General features: G+C 39.4%; 1 protein-coding gene across 1 annotated transcript in view; it reads left to right on the plus strand.

Annotated features, from left to right (window-relative positions):
• Nucleotides 1-7865: 7865 nt before the first annotated feature.
• PRMT8 (protein arginine methyltransferase 8) overlaps nt 7866-20173 on the plus strand; it is a gene marked incomplete at its 3' end in the record, with an annotated part of 62991 nt that continues 50683 nt past the window's right edge. The window contains exon 1 of the mRNA XM_084306645.1: nt 7866-7997. Within this exon, the coding sequence (XP_084162771.1) occupies nt 7923-7997 (75 nt within the window). The 5' untranslated portion in view covers nt 7866-7922. The remainder of the gene's footprint in view (nt 7998-20173) is intronic.

The raw sequence follows: 20173 nt of genomic DNA on the forward strand, positions 1-20173 counted from the left end.
CATACTGTAACCTAAGAGGGAAAACAAACAAACAAACAAAAAACTACTAAGGTATCATACTTACAAATCATAGAATCATAGAACATCCCAAGTTGGAAAGGACCCAAAAGGATCATCAAGTCCAACTCCCGGCACCGCACACAATCACCTCCCTTGACCAACTAGCAATGTCGTGGTTGATGCACACCAGGATATGGTTGGCCCTCCTGGCTGCCAGGGCACACTGCTGGCTCACATTCAACTTGCTGTCAACCACAACCCCCAGATCCCTCTCTGTGGTGCTGCTCTCCACCACCTCGTCACCCAGTCTGTATGTATAGCCAGAGTTGCAATGTCACAGATGCAGAACCCGGCACTTGCTTTTATTAAACTTCATGTGGTTGGTGATCACCCAGCTCTCCAATCTGCCCAGATCTCTCTGAGAGTCCTTTCCACCCTCATCTGAGTCCACAGCTCCTCCAAGTTTGGTGTCGTCGGCAAATTTGCTCAAAGCACCTTCTAGTCTTACATCCAAATCGTTTATAAAAACATTGAAGAGGACTGGCTCTAAAATGGAGCCTTGAGGGACCCCACTAGTGATCATCCGCCAGCCTTTGAGCCCTGCCCATCAGCCAATTGCTCATCCATCGTATGACGTTTATCTTAAGTTGTATGCTGGACATTTTGTCCAGTAGGATCCTATGTGAAACCATGTCAAAAGCTTTGCGGAAGTCCAAAAAGATCACATCAGCTGGTTTCCCTTGATCAACTAGATGGATGATCTTATCATAAAAGAAAAACAAATTTATTAGGAAGGACCTACTCCTCATGAACCCATGTTGGCTGAGACCAATGACTGCATTGTCCCCCAGGTGCGCTTCAGTAACTTCAAGGATCATCTTCTCCATAATTTTACGAGGCACTGACGTGACACTGACAGGCCTGTAATTGCTAGGGTCTTCTTTCTTACCCTTCTTGAAAATTGGGACAACATTTGCCAGCTTCCAGTCTACTGAGACCTTTACAGATTCCCAAGATCATTGAAAAATAATTGAGAGAGGTCCCGCGAGGACGTCGGCCAGCTCTAAATTTAAGCACCCTAGGATGAATCCCATCTGGACCCATAGACTTGTATGGATCCAGGTGCTGCAGCAAATCCCGCACATGTTCAGGGTTGGTTGGGAGTTTGTCATTCCCACCATCATGGTCCTACAGCTCAGGGCACCCTGGGTCCTGAAGCCCATCATCAGTGCTGAAGACAGAGACAAAGAAGGCATTAAACATCTCTGCTTTGCCTATGGCATTGTCTGTGACAAAGCAACAAAATACCCTGTTTGAATGAAATCAGGATATTTTTACTTCCCTGACCTTCACCTCGTACTTGTTAAGGAAAGTAGCTGTAGAGAAAAGCAGGGCAGATGAAACAGAAATGGGTCTTTCATTTAAATATAGAAATTCCATCTGATTCCTGCAAACAAGGCAGAAAGTAGAGTTTTTCACAGAAATGAAAGTTCTTTAAAAGCCATCACACAAGACCAGAAAGTGACAATATAGCATGGAAGCTGGTAATTTCCATTTTATTTCAGTAAAGATTGGGTACATGCTTCTGAGAGTATTACCTCACCTTTCTTCTGATATGCTGTGTGCCCAGATGAAATGTTCTCCATCCACTGATAGCTTATGAAGGAGAGCATTACAAAATGGTTTAGCTCTTCAAACAAATATATACCCCTTCTGTACTGTGAGCACTGAACAAAATGCAAGCAATAGTCTTTTACTTTTCTGACCATGTTTTTTTCTGTTAACACATTGGCTGCATTATCAAATCATGTTGGTACAAGGGTGTACATACGGATTGTTTTTCAAGGCTTCAGGTAAAATATCATTTCACAGAATCACATAGAATCACAGAATCACTGAGGCCGGAAAGGACCTCTGAAGATCACCTGTGGTGGTGCATGTCTCCCCCTTGCCCTTGCCCTTGCCAGGGCAGTCTGCAATCTCAGGATAAACTAACATTACGTTCTTGCCATTGTTACAAGTTCAGTGAGTTAGGATGATTAGGCACTCCATAACTGTACCTGGAACTTCTGCTACCTGGATACCAGAGCTGTACAATATGGAAGGTACTGGAATTCTATGGTTGGTGGGCAACACAGGAATTACCTAACTTGAATTGTGGCCAGGATGGCAAAATACTTCCTAAAGCCAATCACATCACAGTCCTGTAAATACTACTAAATAATACCCCCTGAGATGGTATGGGTCGCAGGGCAAGACTCCTTAAGGTTCAGTGGTCCACCGTATATGCAGATGTAAAGAAGGGCGAGTAATTCACCAAAAGATGAAAAGTTCTTGACCATGCAACTACATTTAGAAATCCTCAAAACCTTGTTGTACAGAAATGCCTAATGCCTCACTGCATAGAAATCCCCAATCCCTTGCTGTATAGAAACTGCTAATATCTTACCACAACTCGTGTGTGAACTTTGCCATTTATGAAATCTTTAACTACTTTGCTGTTTTGACTGTAGCAAAAACTACTGAAATATTGTGTTAAATAGACTAATGATTAACTGATGATTAGGTGCTGCTAAAAAGAAAAAAAAATAACAAAAACAGTCTGATTTGTGATTTACCATAAAGCAATTAATAAATCTTGAATTGTTGATACATTAGACCTGCGTAAAAATTTCATCTGCAACATCACCTAGTCCAATCCTTACATGTAAAGGACTATCAGCTAGACCAAATTGCTTTATTTTCAATATCTCCAAGGATGTAGACTCAAAATATCTTTGGGCAACCTCTGTTTGGCTACCGTCACAATAGAAGGTTGTTTTGTTGCGTTTTTGTTTTTTTTTTCCTAGCATTCAACGTCCTGTATTTCAATTTGTGCCCATATCCCAAAGGAAGGACTGTTTTTTTATGACAGAACACTGAAGCGTAACAAATGCAATAGTTAACACTGATCCATTGCATGTGAATATTTATTGTGACCTATAGTGCTCTTCTACTTTAAATTCCCCTATCTTCAGCAGTTCCATCACAGTTACACATTCTTTGCCTGTCATGGCTACCCCGTGCTTCTCCACTTGCTACAGATTTGTTCACTTTCCCTGTCGGTCCTCTTCTGCCAGTCCTCCACCTGACCTTCTTCATTATCCGCATTTTCTCTTCCTCTCCTTATACATCCTTATAATTCCAGTCCATGCAGTTTAACTGGAGCACTTCCATTGTCAATCTATTGCCATTGCTTTGAAATGATGCCAAATTGTCAATGCTTGAGGTACTTCTTACCCACTTCATCAGGACCATTACAGCAGCACCCTCATTTCATCTTCTTCCCCCAGAAAATTATTTTGGGGAGAAAGTTTTATGAGAGGAAAAAGATGTTCTCTTGTTCATGTATGTGTTTTTCTTTAGCTGATCACATATTTCAGTGATGTTGCAACAAAAAGAAAATGGCTTTCCTTGATGTATAAAGTTCAAAGGGTTGTGCTTTATGCAGCGAGATGCATTTTTTTTGCCAACTGAATTTTTGCAATCTGAATTTCCCAAGCCATGACTTGAAGCTGTTGCATTCTTCATATCATTTGACATTAACAAGAGGAGTTTGGTTCTATCATCTAACAACTCGTAAAGCTAATCATAAGCCACTACTGAGTGCTTGACCTCCACTGCACCATACCCAGCAAGCTCTACTTTCCCCAAAGATTTTGTGCCCTAACAGTCCATCTTGGTAATCATTTATTGAACTATCTCCAATGTGTCCACCTATCTCTTGAACCCAGAAATGGACACAGAATCAAAGATACGATCTCAACTATACCACACAGACAGATCATAACTTCCCTTGATTCATAGGCCACATTCCATTTAATGCAGCTAATCATGCAGTTGACCTCTTATGCAGTGAAAAAGCATAATGAATCATATTCAACCTAGCTCTACACCCCTATCCTGTAACCCCTAGCTGCTTTCTACCAGGACTGCTCTGCAGTCAGATTCTCAGTCTGTACCAATGTATGGGCTTATTCTACCTCCAATGCAGACCTGTGGATTTCACCCAAGCTAATGACAAAACTGGGAACAAGCCTGATCCTCCAGAGGGTTATAACCACAATATTGCCACACTGATCAAGTAGCAGAGTATTTCCAGCCACAGCTGCTACTATAGAAATAGGAAGTAATAAATGCTTCCTTTTCCATTTTCTCTTCAGCTGTACTCCACTTCTATTTGTATTGTTTTGTGACCTTCATATTTACTTTACATATGATGCATTCAATTTCAGAATGTTTTTGACATCTCTAAGCTTTGTTACAAATACACTTTTACTATTATAAAACTATTATATATGTGACAGTGCTGTTTTCTTTGAGATCTAACAAAACAAGGTGTCAGAAATATGTTCCCAAACTCAGTCTCAATTGCCTACCTTCATTCTTAAGTATTCTCACTTTCAGTGTTCCTGTGAATTTCAGTATCAACAGGAAATTGCACTGAGGCCTGTATGAAGGTCTGACCAAGTATACGTGTGTACACATACATATTTGTATGTTTAAACACACTGGTTTCAGTCTTTGAAAAGATATTTCTAATTGATTCTTGCAAGGAATAACTTCAACACACAAACTGATTTAAAAAAAAAATAACAAAGTTCTGAAGGACAAATAATTTTCCCTTTAAAATAAAACAGCTTACAGCAAATGGTGTGTTTTCAAGGCAGTTTCCTCAATCACACATAGAGCATAAAAGGAGGACTGGAGGAGTGAGGACACGAACCATCTGGAAGATTTTCAAATGAGTTCAGGGCCAAAATACTAATCCTTATGCTGGAAACCCTGAGACTGGAAGGTTTTCCTCTAAAGTGTTTTTTCCTTCTGTAAAGCACTAGGTCCAAGGATGAGCAGTCGGGTATATTGTGTTAAGAAAGAGGTGGAAGATGAGAACAAATGCCAGGTCAAGTCACGTAATATCTGAAGTGGAAGAAGGAAGGATCTGTATCAAATCTCTGCCTACTAGTTTTGGTAGTTGCTGAGTGCTTTTGAAAATCTGATGCTTCGTTTAACTGACTAAAGATCAATTGAGCTGTAACTAGAAATACAGACCCAGATGTCAAAGAAAAATCGAAAACACGTCCTAGAGTTGTTCTGAGTAATCTAGTTCTTGTTCCCTATATAGAACACAGGTTTACTCTAAATGGTTTTATTAAACTAATCTTAGCTATGTGTATTACCTGAAAATAAAGAAGATACATGAAAACTACGTAGGTCAGCCAAAATGCATGCTGACTAAAATTGCACGCACTTGCTAATTACCAGATATTCATGACATGCCAGAGAAAAACAATATGAAAAAAAGGATTGCAGCGACTTTCAATTTTTATTTGCACATTTTTTTTCTTATCCCTCCATCTAGAAATCAAAATTCATTAATGAGAAAAAGTTCCATATCCCAAGACTAAGGGTCTTACTCTGGAATACTCTAAAATAGCTACCTATGAATTTTCATGGTTTGAGAGTTTTAAGACCTTCAAGAGCTCTATGAACATCCCCTCAAAAACAGGGAAAATGCCCTGCTTCCACTTCTGTTGCCATTTGAACCTCATACAGAAAGAGTGTGAAATAAATTCTACTTTATAAATAAAAGAGTAGTGGGTGATTACTGAAAAAAATTAGCAACAGTATGTACCTAATGAAAGCTCTTGAGATGTTAGGATCAATTTGATCTGAAAGGAAAAGCAGGCTTCTGAACAACTGAATAATCAAATGGTTTTGCAAAATACCTTATAGAGGCCCAGTATGAAACTGTACAGCATGTGTCTCTAAAACATACTCTCATATTTGGAAACATTTCCATATAGTATCATTTTCCCCTACATGGCATGTTCTCATTGCCATTTGACATACCAGTGTGTCACATACCTTCAGCTTCCCTGGGTTGCTTACTTCTATGTGATTTATCGAATATCCATGAAATCTGTTGCACACCCGCTGATCTGTGTTTACTCGGAACACAAATTTATCGAAGTCATTCAAGTAAAAGGGAGAAATTAGCTTATTTAATTTCTTTGCACCTAGTTCCTCATCTCCATGGGGTGGGAGAATATTTTTGCTCTCTGCTCCTTAATTTATATTTTCTATCCCCATTCCTCCACCCCTGGAATATTTCAGCCTCCTGTGCACAGGTGCCTCCTGTGGTTCTGGCAGTAGCTGATGACATGTCAGTATTGTAGAGCTCAGCTGAGGATAAGCTGTAATTAAAAGACATTAAAATAGTGTGTAGGGGACAAAAAAGCAAAATCTATCACAATCTCTCACTGATGTAGCATCTAAGCAGGATACATGCTTAAAATAACACACAGAAAACAATCTTTCAAACCTTTTCTTCAGGTCTCTATTGACACCCCCAGAAGAAATGCTTTCAAACTATTCAGAGAAAAGCAATCCTGCTCTAGTCCTTGAAATCCTACAAGGTACACACACCCACACACCTGCATTATTTCCTCACCTCCTCCGTATAAAAACAAAACAAAAACGTGAGAACAGTGGGCTGGAAATGGAGCTGCAGAACGTGAAGTTGGAAGGATTAATTATGTAATACACCCCCTCTAACACCCATACCCACAGCAATACAAGTGAGGTAAACCTAATTCTCCCAACTGGAAACTCTGAACTAGAAAGGAGAAAGCAATGGAGGGGATGGAGGAACGACAGCACAATAAACATGTCAACAAAATAAGTAGAACGCTGTGATGCATTGTCACAGAGGAAGATGGCATTAGATAAAGACGTCTAATAAATAAATAAATAAATAATCCAAGTTTACAAAGCATCCTTAGCCCAGCGAGACCTCGTCTTCCCCACCCCCCTCTCACCCTCCCTCCCACCCACCTTTTTCAGCGGTAGATGCATCCAAACTGAAACTGTACTTTTACAATTCATGGTTATCCAATGGTGTGGATCCTGCTGAAAAATTCAAGCAAAACAGAAGATGGGAGCACATACAGGAGATTAAAATAAATTAAGAAACCGGGTTTGCTACTTGGAGCAAAGAACTCGGAGGAAAGAAGCTGAAGTAGGCTTCTCCAGCAGCCCTGTAAGATCCTTGACGAGAGTCTTTGCAAAGAAAAAGTATTGCTGATTTGAAAGATGAGACAGGATGGAAAATGTTGCATGCCTGTGTGAGAGGGAGACAACGTGGGTGTGCGTGGGTGCGTGCCTGTGTATGAGAGGGCGTAGGCAACGAGTGGGGGGAGCTTGAGATAATGCTTTTCTAAGAAAGTCACGTGAGTGCAATTCCCAGAGAAGGGCATTGAGCATTTAACAAAAGTGGAAAGGGAGGAGAAAGAGAAGAGGGATTGCTGTTTCAGAAGACATTAATGGAAAGACGGTGGCAAATACTGTGATCGTCTTTAAAGGAAGTTTCCTGGAGACCTAGAGAAAAAGAAGCCCAAAGAAGGAAACTAAAGGGCTATGATTTCCTTGTCCTGTTGCTTTGTCTCTGGCTCCCTCTGCCTCTGGAAGAATACCCACAGGACACAAAGATGCCCAGCTGGTCACTGCACGCCCAAGTTCGTTTTAGCTGGTGCTTCTCTCCTCTTTAGCCTGACTGCTTTCTCTGAAGGGGAGGATTCGCAAACCGACAGTCCTTTAGTTTAACCTGAAGAGTGTGTGCCGCCTCTCTGACCATCTTAAGAGCCTACTACAAGTGCAAGTGAGAGGAAAAGAGGAGAACTTGCAAGTGCCCGAGGAGCTCCTGATGCCAAAAGAAGATAAACATTCCTGTGGACGAAGCGGAAAGAACACAGAAGACTGATTTACTGCTGCTTTCCGTAATATTTTCCTCCCTATCCTTTGGCGCACACAAGTGTTCGGAAATCTTTGAAAACATAAAACAGAACACCAACCCCGAAGCCCCAACCCCTTGGCTAGCTCTTATGGGAATGAAACACTCCTCCCGCTGCCTGCTCCTGAGGAGGAAAATGGCGGAGAACGCTGCCGAGAGCACTGAGGTAAGGACGCGAGGCAAAGCCCGGCACCCCAGTTCCCCCATCCCCCGGGCTCCCTTAGCACAAACAGCACTAAGCGCAGATAAAGTTTCCCGGATCCTCCAGCATGCCCCTGCCTCCGCTGTTGTGTGGTTTTCTGCATGTGCTCCCACCCTCCCGCTCCGTTCCCCCCCGGCACAGAACTTTGCGCCCCGGCGGACCCTCTCCTCGCTCAGGCGGCTTCCCGGAAGCTGCAGCTCTACGGCTCCTTGCCGGGAGGCTCGGTGAGCGAGAGCGGGCTGTGAGGGGAGAGGCTTTGTGTCGCTATGGGGAACGGGGAACGGGGAGGGGGGCCGGCGGTAAGGGAGAGGAGGCAGTTACTGTGTGTTTGAGGAGGCTGTCATGGACGAAGAAGGTCTTTTTCAGCAGCACCTTGGCCAGCTCCTAGTGTTTCTCTCGCCTGAGAGGATGCGGTGGTGGGGCAGGACTACTTGGGGGAGTTAAGGGAAGGAAATCCGTCTCTGCAGCACCCTAGATATCACCAAAATCAACTGCCTGAGCAAAGAGCAGAGGGCAGGAAGAGCATTTCACCTTGTGCCCGTCTCATCTGAGCTTTGCATTTCATTCAGGCCGAGTGGGTAGTTTGCGAGCTCTCCATTTTTACTTCAAGAAATCAGCTGCCCCCTTTCCCCAAATAACGTTTGGTTCCCTCAGCCTTTCCCATCTCAGCAACAGCCCTCGTTTGCTTCCCTAGGGTTGTCTTGACCTGACTGAGTCTTCTTAAATGATACAGCGGTATGCAATGTCTCAGCTCTGGGAAAGCAGAAGGATGCAGGATGCAATCCCAGTTTCTCTGGGAGCATGTGAGAAGGAGGCAGGCAAATGTGCTAATGCGTGCCAAACTCCCCGTTTCTATTAATAGACTATGCCTAACACTCCCACTGAACATTTAGCGTATGGTTAAGCGACATACAGCACAGCCATGTGTGGGCCCCAAGGATATTGCACCCCAATCAACTTTAACGGCTTTGCCATTACATGCACAGGCAACACTGACCCTCCTTCCCATTGCCCTGCAGATAATAAAGAACAAAAGCACCACTTCAATATTGGTGAGAACATGACTTCCCCCTCTCGCTTCTTTCCATGTCTCTGCCAAATGCCTCCTGCTTTCAATTAGTCTTCACAGTAGGTATCCTGCTCCCTCATGAATCCCATGTTACTCCTTCTAATAGTGCAATAGTGCTCCCTTTGCTAAGAAAGATGTGCTTGATGTTTATAAATATGCCTGCTTTGCAATGCCAGATGAAGACCAGAATTATCTTAAAGTAGTTTAATGTAAGCAGTAAATCAAAGAACATGCCTGTTACTGTATTACAACTCCATAGAGTACTGTTTGCAGAAGATACATCTATATGTAGCAAGAAGTCTAGCTGCACATCTGTAAACTGTCATAGTACTGACAGAATGCATTACATTAAATGACCCAGGATACTGGACAGTATTGCAGGGAGAAATATACAAGCATAACCGGTTCATTTTAAAGCCCCTTTTCAATGGAGATCATCCTTAGATAGTAGCAGACAAATAGGTGAGAGAAGCTTTTTAAATATTCCTCTTCTATTTCAGTTCTGTATTAGCACATTTTTGTTGTTTAAACAGATTTGTTTTTCTATTTGTGCAGTGCTGCACACACTGCAATGTGCTGTTATGGAGAAGGCTTTCTTAGTGATAAGTTTCATTACAGTGCTGCATACAGGACTATATTAAAATGCTGTGCTTCCTTTCCGCAGAGTATCCACCAGTGACAGATTTGTAAAATCAGAGTGAAAATGTTGTAGATTAGGTAACTTCTAATGTGCCTTAAAACCAGAAGTGTTATAGTGTTATACACATAACATGTGCCAAGATATTTTCTATTTTATTAATTTTAAAATTAGTGATGTTAAGCTCTGTTTTGTTCTGAAACGTCTTAGAAATGCTCCAGATAAAATATGCCAGGACCTTTGAAGCTTTTTCACTAGTCAAGCATCTATATTTAGCAAAGTCATATGATACCAGTTTGACCTTCAAACCTATATTTCTCTAACTTTCTTTTGAGGTTATCAAATGTTCTGTGACAGAAGGAATGCAGATCAAAGCACCTCACTCTTGGAGTTGTTATAGTGTAGGAGAAAATTAGGAATTGGTATAAATTTGCTTCATTTGAAACCAGTTGGTTTTCACTAATGTGCAGGGTCTGATACTCATTGAATTTCTGAAGTATTTTGTTGCCATGGTGACAGGCATGATTTGAAAAATGTCATCCAGAGAGAGATGAACAGTTAAAACACTTAACAAATGGTCAAAACGTCCCACTGGTAAATCGTTCCAAAAAACATTATAGTTCTTACTCAGATTGATTTGAAGTTCCTAGTGAACATATGATACAGCATCACAGTAAAATATATTGTTTTGTTGAAATCTACCATAACTAAAAGAGTATTAATCTTTTCAAGGTCAAATATAGCAAGTATACTGTTTCAGTAGTAGAACAGTTTACAAAAAAATATGTTAAAACAGAGCACATGGACCCAGTATGAGAAACATTTTACTCTCTTGATTCCCCTCTGATGACCATCATGCTATCTTATTAGCCCCAAAACATTTACGAGGTGATGACAGCAAATATAGACAAGGGAAAACCAAAGCTACACTATGTCAATATTCACATTATTCTGCAAACAAGGATACAAGGTAGTAAAAAAGTGATATCTCACCAATAAATTTACAAGAGTAAGTTTACCTTGGTACCAGATTGTACAAACATCTACATTATCAGTATACCCACAGCTTTATATCTTGATCCAAAGCCTAGTTAAGTGAATAGAAGTCTTCCCACAAGTGCAGATGGGTATTGGATCAAGCTAAAAATAGTTCTGTAATTTTATTCAACAATTATGTAAGCGTGCAGATAACAGCCAGATATCAGTCTATCAGTCTGTCTGCCAGAGTTTAACTGGAACGGTTTTTGTTTTTTTCTTGTGTTTATAGGATTCTAAGTGCTTTGTAGAATAGTAAATGTCAATGGAAATAAAACTCTCAAAAGTCCTTTCTGTTTAGAGCCTCAGTGAAGGCAATAGGGGTCCCACTAATATGAAACCTGCTAAAATGGTTTCAGATAATGTTTTTCAGATTTTGAAGACTGCAAAATGAAAACAATTACTCAGAAAGTTTTTATTCCCCTAGGTTATCCCATGAACTTCAACAGAACATTGTTCATAGGAACAAAAGCTGTAGAATCTCTCAGAAAAAAAAATATATATAAAAAATTAATCTCTGTATCTTTAGTCAAGAAAGAAGTCTTGTATACATAAACCAGGTCTGCTTGCATAAATAACAGGTCCAGAATTGTGTTCTTTACAGATAATCAAGTGCAGTCAGACAGAAAACAAAATAAAAGATGAATTGTTCTTTGCAGAACATACACATGATTTCTCAAATGTCACAGTGTTGACCTGCCATGGATTTCAGTTTGTGGAGCTTTTTATATTAAATGGAGGTGGATATTCATGGAAGCCCTATTAATAGTAGGCCTGATATCAGTGGTGGGAAAGAAATTGAAAGAAGGTAGATTTCCAAAGGAAATGTGTGCATGAATGTGTCTGGTGAACTTGTGTTAGGTGAAAGAAATAGCAAAAAGTGCCAAGGTTTATGTACACACTAAAAAATATATGCATCTACATGTAATAGCCTAGTTATTTACTTCAAGGTGGCAAACATTAATTTAAAAGTGGCAAAACCTAGATTCTAGGACCTGAAACTGGGATCATTTTGTACAATGCACAGTGACTTCATAAGATGCAATTCTCATGCTGAAGACTTTGCAGTGTTGATAGAAAAGAAGCCTGTTGTACTGCAGAGCAAAGAGAGATTAGGCAATTTATCAATGGTAACAAAATAGACTCCTCCTTGGAGGTCCTATTATATAAACCTTAGGTTCTGGTTAGAAAAAAAATCTTTTGAAGATTCGAGTTAACAGACTTAATGGACATGCTTCCCCATACATATGAGTGTAACTGTTACAGTATCATGAGATGGTTTATGCACATTTCTCCAGCCAGTCCAGGTCCCCCTGAATGGCAACACATCTGAAGTGGTTTTATTAGACACTCTTCACAATTCTGTGTCAACTGCAAATTTGTTGAGGGTACACTCTGCCCCATCAACCAGGTCACCAGCAAATACATTAAGCTGTATATGACCCAGTATTGACCCCTGGAGGTACATCACTACTGACTAACCTCCAACTGGACTCTTTTCCACTGATCACTACCCACTGGGCATGGCTGTTAGACAGTTTTCAGTGCACCTCTTTATCCAGTTTTTTAACCCATAGTTCATCAGCTTGTATATGGGAGACAGTGTCAAAAGTCAAGACAACATCAAGTGGTCTTCCCTTATCCACCAAGCCAGTTACCTCATCAGATGTTGAAAACTAGATCAGTTTTCTTAAGCTCAATTTTCCCTTTGTAATTCCACGCTGACTACTCATGGTCACCTTCATGTCTTTCATGTAGACCTAATCCTGGAAGTTGTTTCCAAGATTATTTGCTCCATAAACTTCACTGGAATTGAGGTGAGGTTGACTGGCCTGTAGATTCCTCAATCCTCCTTGCTCTTTTTGAACAATGAAGAACATTTATTTTTTTCCAATCTTCAGGAATCTCTCCCAGTCAGCATGATCAAAGATTATAGAGTGGCCCTGCAATGACATTGACTGGCACCATCAGCACATGTTGTTAGACTTCTGAGATGTATGTATGTCTGGCCTATCTAAAATGTTCCCCAATCTGATCCTTCTCCAAGTGAGAATGAAGTTTCCTTGATCCAGGCTTCTGTGTTCTCTGTGACATGGGATTCCTGAAGGCTGATCTTACTAGAAATGACCACTGTAAAGAACACACTGAGTAGCTTGGTCTTTTCTATGTCCTTTGTCACCAGGGCTGCTTCCTCATTTAGTGTATTTGAGCTTCCTTGAAATTCTCAATTGAAATTTGTTTTTACCAGCTCCAGCACTTTCTCACAAATGGTTAATCAATGGTTAATCTCAGAAATGATTGGCTCAACATATTGTGTAATGAGCATGATGTTTCATTTATCATTATCCAGCAAAGCCAAGTGAGTCACAAAACATAACACACTTTATGTATTTTGGAGAGTTTCTGCTTTTACCACAAGGTTCAGCTCTTGAATGGCTTCCTTCCCTGTTTTTCAGTGTGCATCAATGGATGCTTTCCTCATGCTTTTCTCATTTTTAATGGGGAATTCTTAAATGCTCTGTATTCAGTTCTCATCTCTTTTCATTCTCTATTAGCAGAAGGTCAAGATGGGCTAATCTCTCACAGAAGCTTGGAAGTATTTCATAGGCCTGACTGGAAGTACATCTGTTCAAAACAGATGCCCTTCCACAATATGTGATATGTAAGCATCTGGAAAAGGGAATGTCTGTAGTTTAGCCATCTGACAGTGTGTATATCTGACTATAAAACATGACATGGCACCATCACCTACCACATAGTTATGACAATGCTTCAGAAGCAATTTATCTGGAATCAGCATAGTCCTTTCCATGTTTAAAATCTCACAGAGAAAAGTGCAGCAGGAAATGGATCCAGTTCATGGACTGGGCAATACTTACTCCTAATTTATATTTCATAAATGCCTCCTCTTCTTCATAACAAAAAATCGATCATCACCTCATTGGTGTTGATTTATAGTGGCTCCAACTAAAATTTAAGTGTCTGTTTCTGGCTTCTATGCGGTAATATTTAGCCATCATCTTAGCTTTAACTTAGATTTAAAGATATAACTTTTTTTTCTCAAGCCCTTCCTGTTTCCTCTTTTTGTGATCACGATGGACAATACATTTCTTCTGCCTAGCAGGCCTTTGGTATAGGCATTGCATTCAAATCAGATCTTTTTAAGGGTGTTCATTTTGAAACTACATGTTAGTTTTATTGACACAAGTGGAAAAGTATCACCCAGACAAAGTAAACTACGTTTAGTTTATAAAAAGAGACTCTGACAGTGTAAACTTTTCATACACTCTCGTTGCCATGCACACACACATATTGTTTCTAAGATCCATCCCAATCACCTCTCCAATGAGTAGAACCAGAGGAAATGGAATGCTACTTCCCAGCAGTCTCAATATCAGGATCTTGGGCAGCAGCTCAGCATCAACTCATCACAGTTCCACCTCATGCACCTTCTCATCTTCATATTTGATCACAGTCAAATTGTCCTTGCTGAACCTGATGCATATAATCTTGATTCTGTTATCTACTCTGAATACTACTGTTAAGATCATTTTCCTAGCTTGTTTTAACTACGTTACTATTCTATTAAGAGAATTTTTATTTAAGCAGATGAACCCTGAAGGAGACAGGTATAAATAAGGATTTCAGGTAAAGAAGGTGTTATTATTTATTACTATCTGATTTTCATGAAAATGTGAAACTTTTCTTCTATTTTTTTTTTTTTTTAAACAGAAGATGTGCTTTCATGTAGCTTCAAGTTAATTATTTTGTTAAAGGAAAAAGAAAACCTCTGTGCCATCTTCCTGTATGATAGGTCTGTTCTTTTCTCAATAGAGAGCCTCATTAAACTCATAAAACATGTCTTTGTTCCCTTGTAAGTTGGAAGTCAACAGTATTTTTGCTAGCAAGATATTTTTTCAGCAGATAGAGTTGAGTATTCTAAGACCTCAAAACAGGTTTACCCCGATGGAAGTGCACCTGTTTCAGCAGGGAGAGATCTTGACAAATTAGAGGGCTGGACAATCACCAACCACATGAAGTTTTACAAGAACAACAGGGAGGGGATGTCCCTGGGTATATGTACAGACTGGGTGACAAGGGGCTGGAGAAAGCCCATGCAGAAACCTGTGGAAAGGACTGTGGGACTTTTGGTTGATGGCAAGCTGAACATGAGTCAACAGTGGGCCCTGGCAGCCAGAAGGGCCTACCATATCTGGGGGTGCATCAGGTACAGCATTGATAGCCAGTCGAGTGACACAATTGTTCTGCTCTACACTGCACTGGTGTGGCCTCACATTGAGTACTGTGTACAGTTTTGGGTGTCACAATATAAGAAGAGCATAAAACTATTAGAGAGCGTCCAAAGGTAGGCTACAAAGATGGTGAGGATCTAGAGGGCAAGACGTATGAAGAACGACTAAATTCACTTGGTTTGTCACTAGCCTAGAGAAGAGGAGACTGAGGGGAGACTTCATAGGGACCTACAGCTTCCTCATGAGAGGATGTAGAGGTGCAGGCGCTGATCTCCTCTCTGGTGACCAGCAATAGGATACCAGGAAATGACATGGAGCTGCATCAGGGGAGGTTCAGGCTGTATGTTAGGAAAAGGTTCTTGACTGAGAAGGTGGTTGAGCAATGGAAAAGGTGGAAATGGAAAGTGTGACCACTCAGCAAAGTGGTCACAGCACTAAGCCTCCTAGAATTTAAGAAGCACTTGGACAACACTCAAAAATATAGTTTGTTTTTTTGGATGGTCCTATGTGGAGCTCAGTGTTGGGCTCAATGATCCTTGTGGGTCCCTTCCAACTTAGGATATTCTGTGATTCTGTGATTCATACAGTCAAAAACAGCTCATATCTGTATATAATTACTGTATTAAAAAAAGATGAATATCAAGTGATTTTGCTCAAGAATTGAGGGTTGATCATTACACAATTGTATGAAATGTTAGGAGCATATTTTATCTTATCCCTTTCTTAACTGTGTTTAAAAGATGGGAGTGAAATAACATAAGCTTATTCACAAAGCTGTACAAGCTTGATTTTTACCATCATGGTAATCACCAACTGCTTTTGAAATAAAATATGTAGCTACCTTTTTAACAGGTACAGTTCAGACCCTACTGGAGTTGAACATATATTGATGAAGATTTTTGAACACTTTAACAAGTGTTGTAATGAAAGAAATACTGAATACCCTGCTATGCTTCTGTCTGAAAGCAGCACTCAGCATGATAATTTATTGTAGAATCCTATGAAGAGAGGCTGAGAGTGTTGGGATTGTTCAGCATGGAGAAGAGGAGCCTTAGAGGGGGTCTTGTCAATGTCTATAAATACCTGAAGGGAGGGTGCAAAGAGGATGGAGCCAGTGGTGCCCAGTGGTAGGACAAGAGGCAATAGGCACAAACTGGATCATACGAGGTTTGGTCTTAACATTGGGAAGCACTTCTTTACTGAGTGGGTGACAAGACACTGGAACGGTTGCCCAGAGAGGTAGTGGAATCTCCTTACTTGGAGATTTTCAGAATCCATCTGGATATGGTCCTGGAAAATCTGCCGTAGGAGTATCATTTCAGAGTCTGACTATTAATGAACTACTAAGATCACAGAATCACAGAATTTTCTAGGTTAAGATATCCATTCACACTGACACAACAGTTTCTACTCTAACAATGTTTCAAAATAAGAAAGTTACTCTACTCATCACATAAAGACTAAAATGCAAATACAATACACAATGCTATGCTATTAATAATTGAAAAACTGTCTTAACATTGAGATCATTTGTTATTTCAGCCACACTTTAATATGTTTGCTTACAAAATTACTTATCGCATGTATGTCTTTATATTTGTATATATATACAGAAATACACACACAAAGTTACATATTTACATAAATTCAAACTGCATGTTATGCTATGACTTTCATTTCTTTGCACATCTAGGTTGTAAGAGTTATAGAACTATGTCAGAGAAGACGACACGTTGCTGATGTGGACTTATTTACTGTAGAATAACACCCTGTTTAAAGTCTAATATCACATCAAACATTTATATACTTCTCTGTTGATATTGTAATTAAGTAAATTAAAAACTGTAACTCTGTGTTTAAAAAGGCAGTCTCTCAGAAGAGTCCTAGCTTTTCATTCAATAACGTCTTTTATGTTCACTATATTCCTTTGTAAATATATTCTGACAAAATTCAGTTTAGTTGTGGAGAAGCTACAGCCTTCCACTTCAAATTGAAATAACAAGCTCACATTTCAGGTACAGTACTAGCAAAGCTCTGAAGTCAGTTTCAGACCAGTTAACTTGGTGGTCTGTTAGGAATACAAACTCCCAATTCAGAAAAGGAACATTTGAAAATATTTGACTGTGTCAGTATAGATCACTTCCAAGCATTTATATCTTTGATTCATCAGTTAAATATAACTGGTCTTGTGTTCTTAAATTCTGAAACACCTACACATCTCACAGAGGTCTTAGAAGAAGACACTTAGCACACTTGCAAGTCAGATGATATGCAGTTTAATTACTCTCACAAAGGTCACTGATTTTAACATTTTTGCCAGGTAAAATACATTTAGAAATTTGTAGAAGTTCAATTCTCAAAAATATTTTTTCTTCAATACCTCTTCAGTAATTTAGGCATTGTTGTTTTCATTGTTAGGGGATCCCGTTGTTTCCCCTAGCAGAGTGGATCTCCCCAGATATCTGACATTCATTCTAAGTGTCAACTCCTATTTAAAGCAGCAAGAACTTAATGGTACCTGTATATCAGCTCAAGCTGGGTGCCTCCAGGGAGGGACCTCGCTTGAGTCTTTCCCTGAGATCTGTGCAATCTTTGTTTCATTTGCTGTAGTCCAATCAATTCTTGACACGTATATGTTACGTTCCTTCAGATTGGCTATTTGTTTCAGGGCAGGATGGTTTTTGTTATCACCAGTGTCAGGCTCCTATCTGGCACCATCCTTAGTCAGCACATCCCCCCCTTCACCCATCGGAATCCACCAAGACCCCCACGCAATGTCACTCACCGTTGCTCAATCAACCAATATATCATGTTCAGATTACACAGAGTTCATGCTGCAACCTAAGGCTTCACCAAATTTACTCTTAATGTCAAGCTACTAATGTCAAGCAATAACCACCTGAGTTCCTTACATACAAGTGGCTTCTTTCCCTTTCAGTTCACTGAATTGCTCTGTTCAGGCATCTTTCAGCATGCCTACAGAATCTCTTTAATGCAGAATATGTACAACTCAGAAATACGAAGGAATTATTTGTTGCTTAACATACCAGAGGCAGCTATTAACAAGCTACTGGGCTGAGCACTAATATGCTTGTCATTTCCAACATTGGATGTACAAAGATTTTTTGCTAACCGTGTAATCATGAAGCAGGGAGGATAGGTCAGCTTCTGTTGCTCCCAGGAGTGTTCATATTTTTCTTTGTGCTTTATATTTATGTTCATGCTTCATGCTTCATGTTCCTGTTGCCATCTTTAGATACCTCCTTGTGTTACGATTTTTCTTCCTGAGTCCCTTGAATTTTACATTTGTGTTTCACCTCATTTTATCTTTCATGGATCTATGCTACAGGCTTTTTCAAACTCTCCCTTACAATTCAGGAATTTTCTCATCAGTCTGAGCCAAGGTTACACATCTCGGCTGTTGGTCATTGCTAGGCCTTGAATTCCAGACTGCTGAACCCATAAGAAGAGGGGCTGGAAGCTACAGAGAGAGTGGGATGCAGCACCTAGGAAGATACTGAGCTCAACGGGTACTTCTGAAAGTAACAGATGTACATTTCTGAGTATTTCTCTGACTACATACCTTTGAAATCCTGGCCCTCATCTTAGCTGTACTATATGCCTATACTTAGACCTTTATTCTAGTTTTGAATGGAAATGTTGTATAGGTTAAATATAAGGATTTTCAAAAGTTCATTTCCTGAAACATACACATATTTCTGTCCATTAAATCATAGACAAATATATTAAACTTATTTTAACTGTCTTAAGACTCTAAGCCTTACTGAAATACTAGTAGATCCACCTATTATAAACAGTTATAAATGACTATAGATCCACTAGGAGAATGACATGGAAAAGTCAATTGTACCTAGATCGGGTACAAATAGATTAGATTAACTGTGCCAAATACAGATCATGTATTAATATTAATATCAATAACGTCTTAATGTATGATCAAAACCTGTTACAATGTTCTTCCTTGAAAACTGGTTATATACATCCATAGACCCATGACCAATACAGTTTTACAAAGACAGACATAAATGCAACAAATACCTAGTTATAGTGACATTTTTTAACAGGATTTAACAATTTCAAATTATATAGAGATTGTACTGCACGCACACAGTATCTTGCATATAAAGATGAGAACAGTTCTCTAGCAGCTCGTGTTTCATAAGTTATTGGCAGTACATTTTCCCTATAAATTGTTATCATAATGAACATCAACATTAATCATATTCTATAAAGCACCATTTATATTTTCCATGACATATTTGCTGTTTAGGGCCTCTTGACTGCATCAGATATTTTTCATTACTTTAAGACTTTACAGAGGTGTGAAGGTCTAATCCTGTGTTTAAAACACACAGGCTACAGGGCCACTTTTAAGTTTATCTTAAAAGCCTCTGCTAAAGGACTGGAAGTTATAAATGTATAGGAAGAGTGAATAACAACAGAGGACTACTATTTTGACCAAAAAAATGAAATCTTGTAAGCAATTCCTGTTTCTACCCATTTCCTTGTTTTGGTGATCTCAAATGACAGGGAAAAATACAAACATAAAATAGCCCAAACACCAATTTTACATCCAAATAAATCTGAATAAGCAAATAAAACACAAGACATAAGAACATTGGGAAACTAAAAATTTTGTACATTCTATTAATTTTCTTACCTTGTCTGATTAAAAAAAAAAAAAAACGAACAGTAAAGTAAGGAATTTGTAACAAAGGAACACAGTCCCTGGGTCTCCTTAAGCATTTAGAACTGTGAAATGCTGGGTATATTCACATCTCTATCATCTCTATTGACTATTTTTCTAATCCACCTGACAATCTGAAGGTCCCAATAAAATGAGTTTTTATGGTGTGGGTTTTTTTTTCTATTTTTTTTCCCCAAAACAACAACAACAACAGCAACAAAAATTATTTCTTACCATTGCTGGACTGTACAGACTACGCAATTCAGAATAATGGAAATCAGGATATTAATTGCATAATGTATTTGTCAGCAATTCTTTATTTAGCTTTTATCTAGTTGCATAGTTTAAGTCTCTTAGCTGTTGGATACAGCTTCAATATCTCTACACCAACTTAAAATCAAAATCCTACTTAATCAAGATCCTACTTAATCATCTGTT

Source organism: Netta rufina (assembly GCF_964035555.1).
Source record: "Netta rufina genome assembly, chromosome: 1".
NCBI classification, from domain to species: domain Eukaryota; kingdom Metazoa; phylum Chordata; class Aves; order Anseriformes; family Anatidae; genus Netta; species Netta rufina.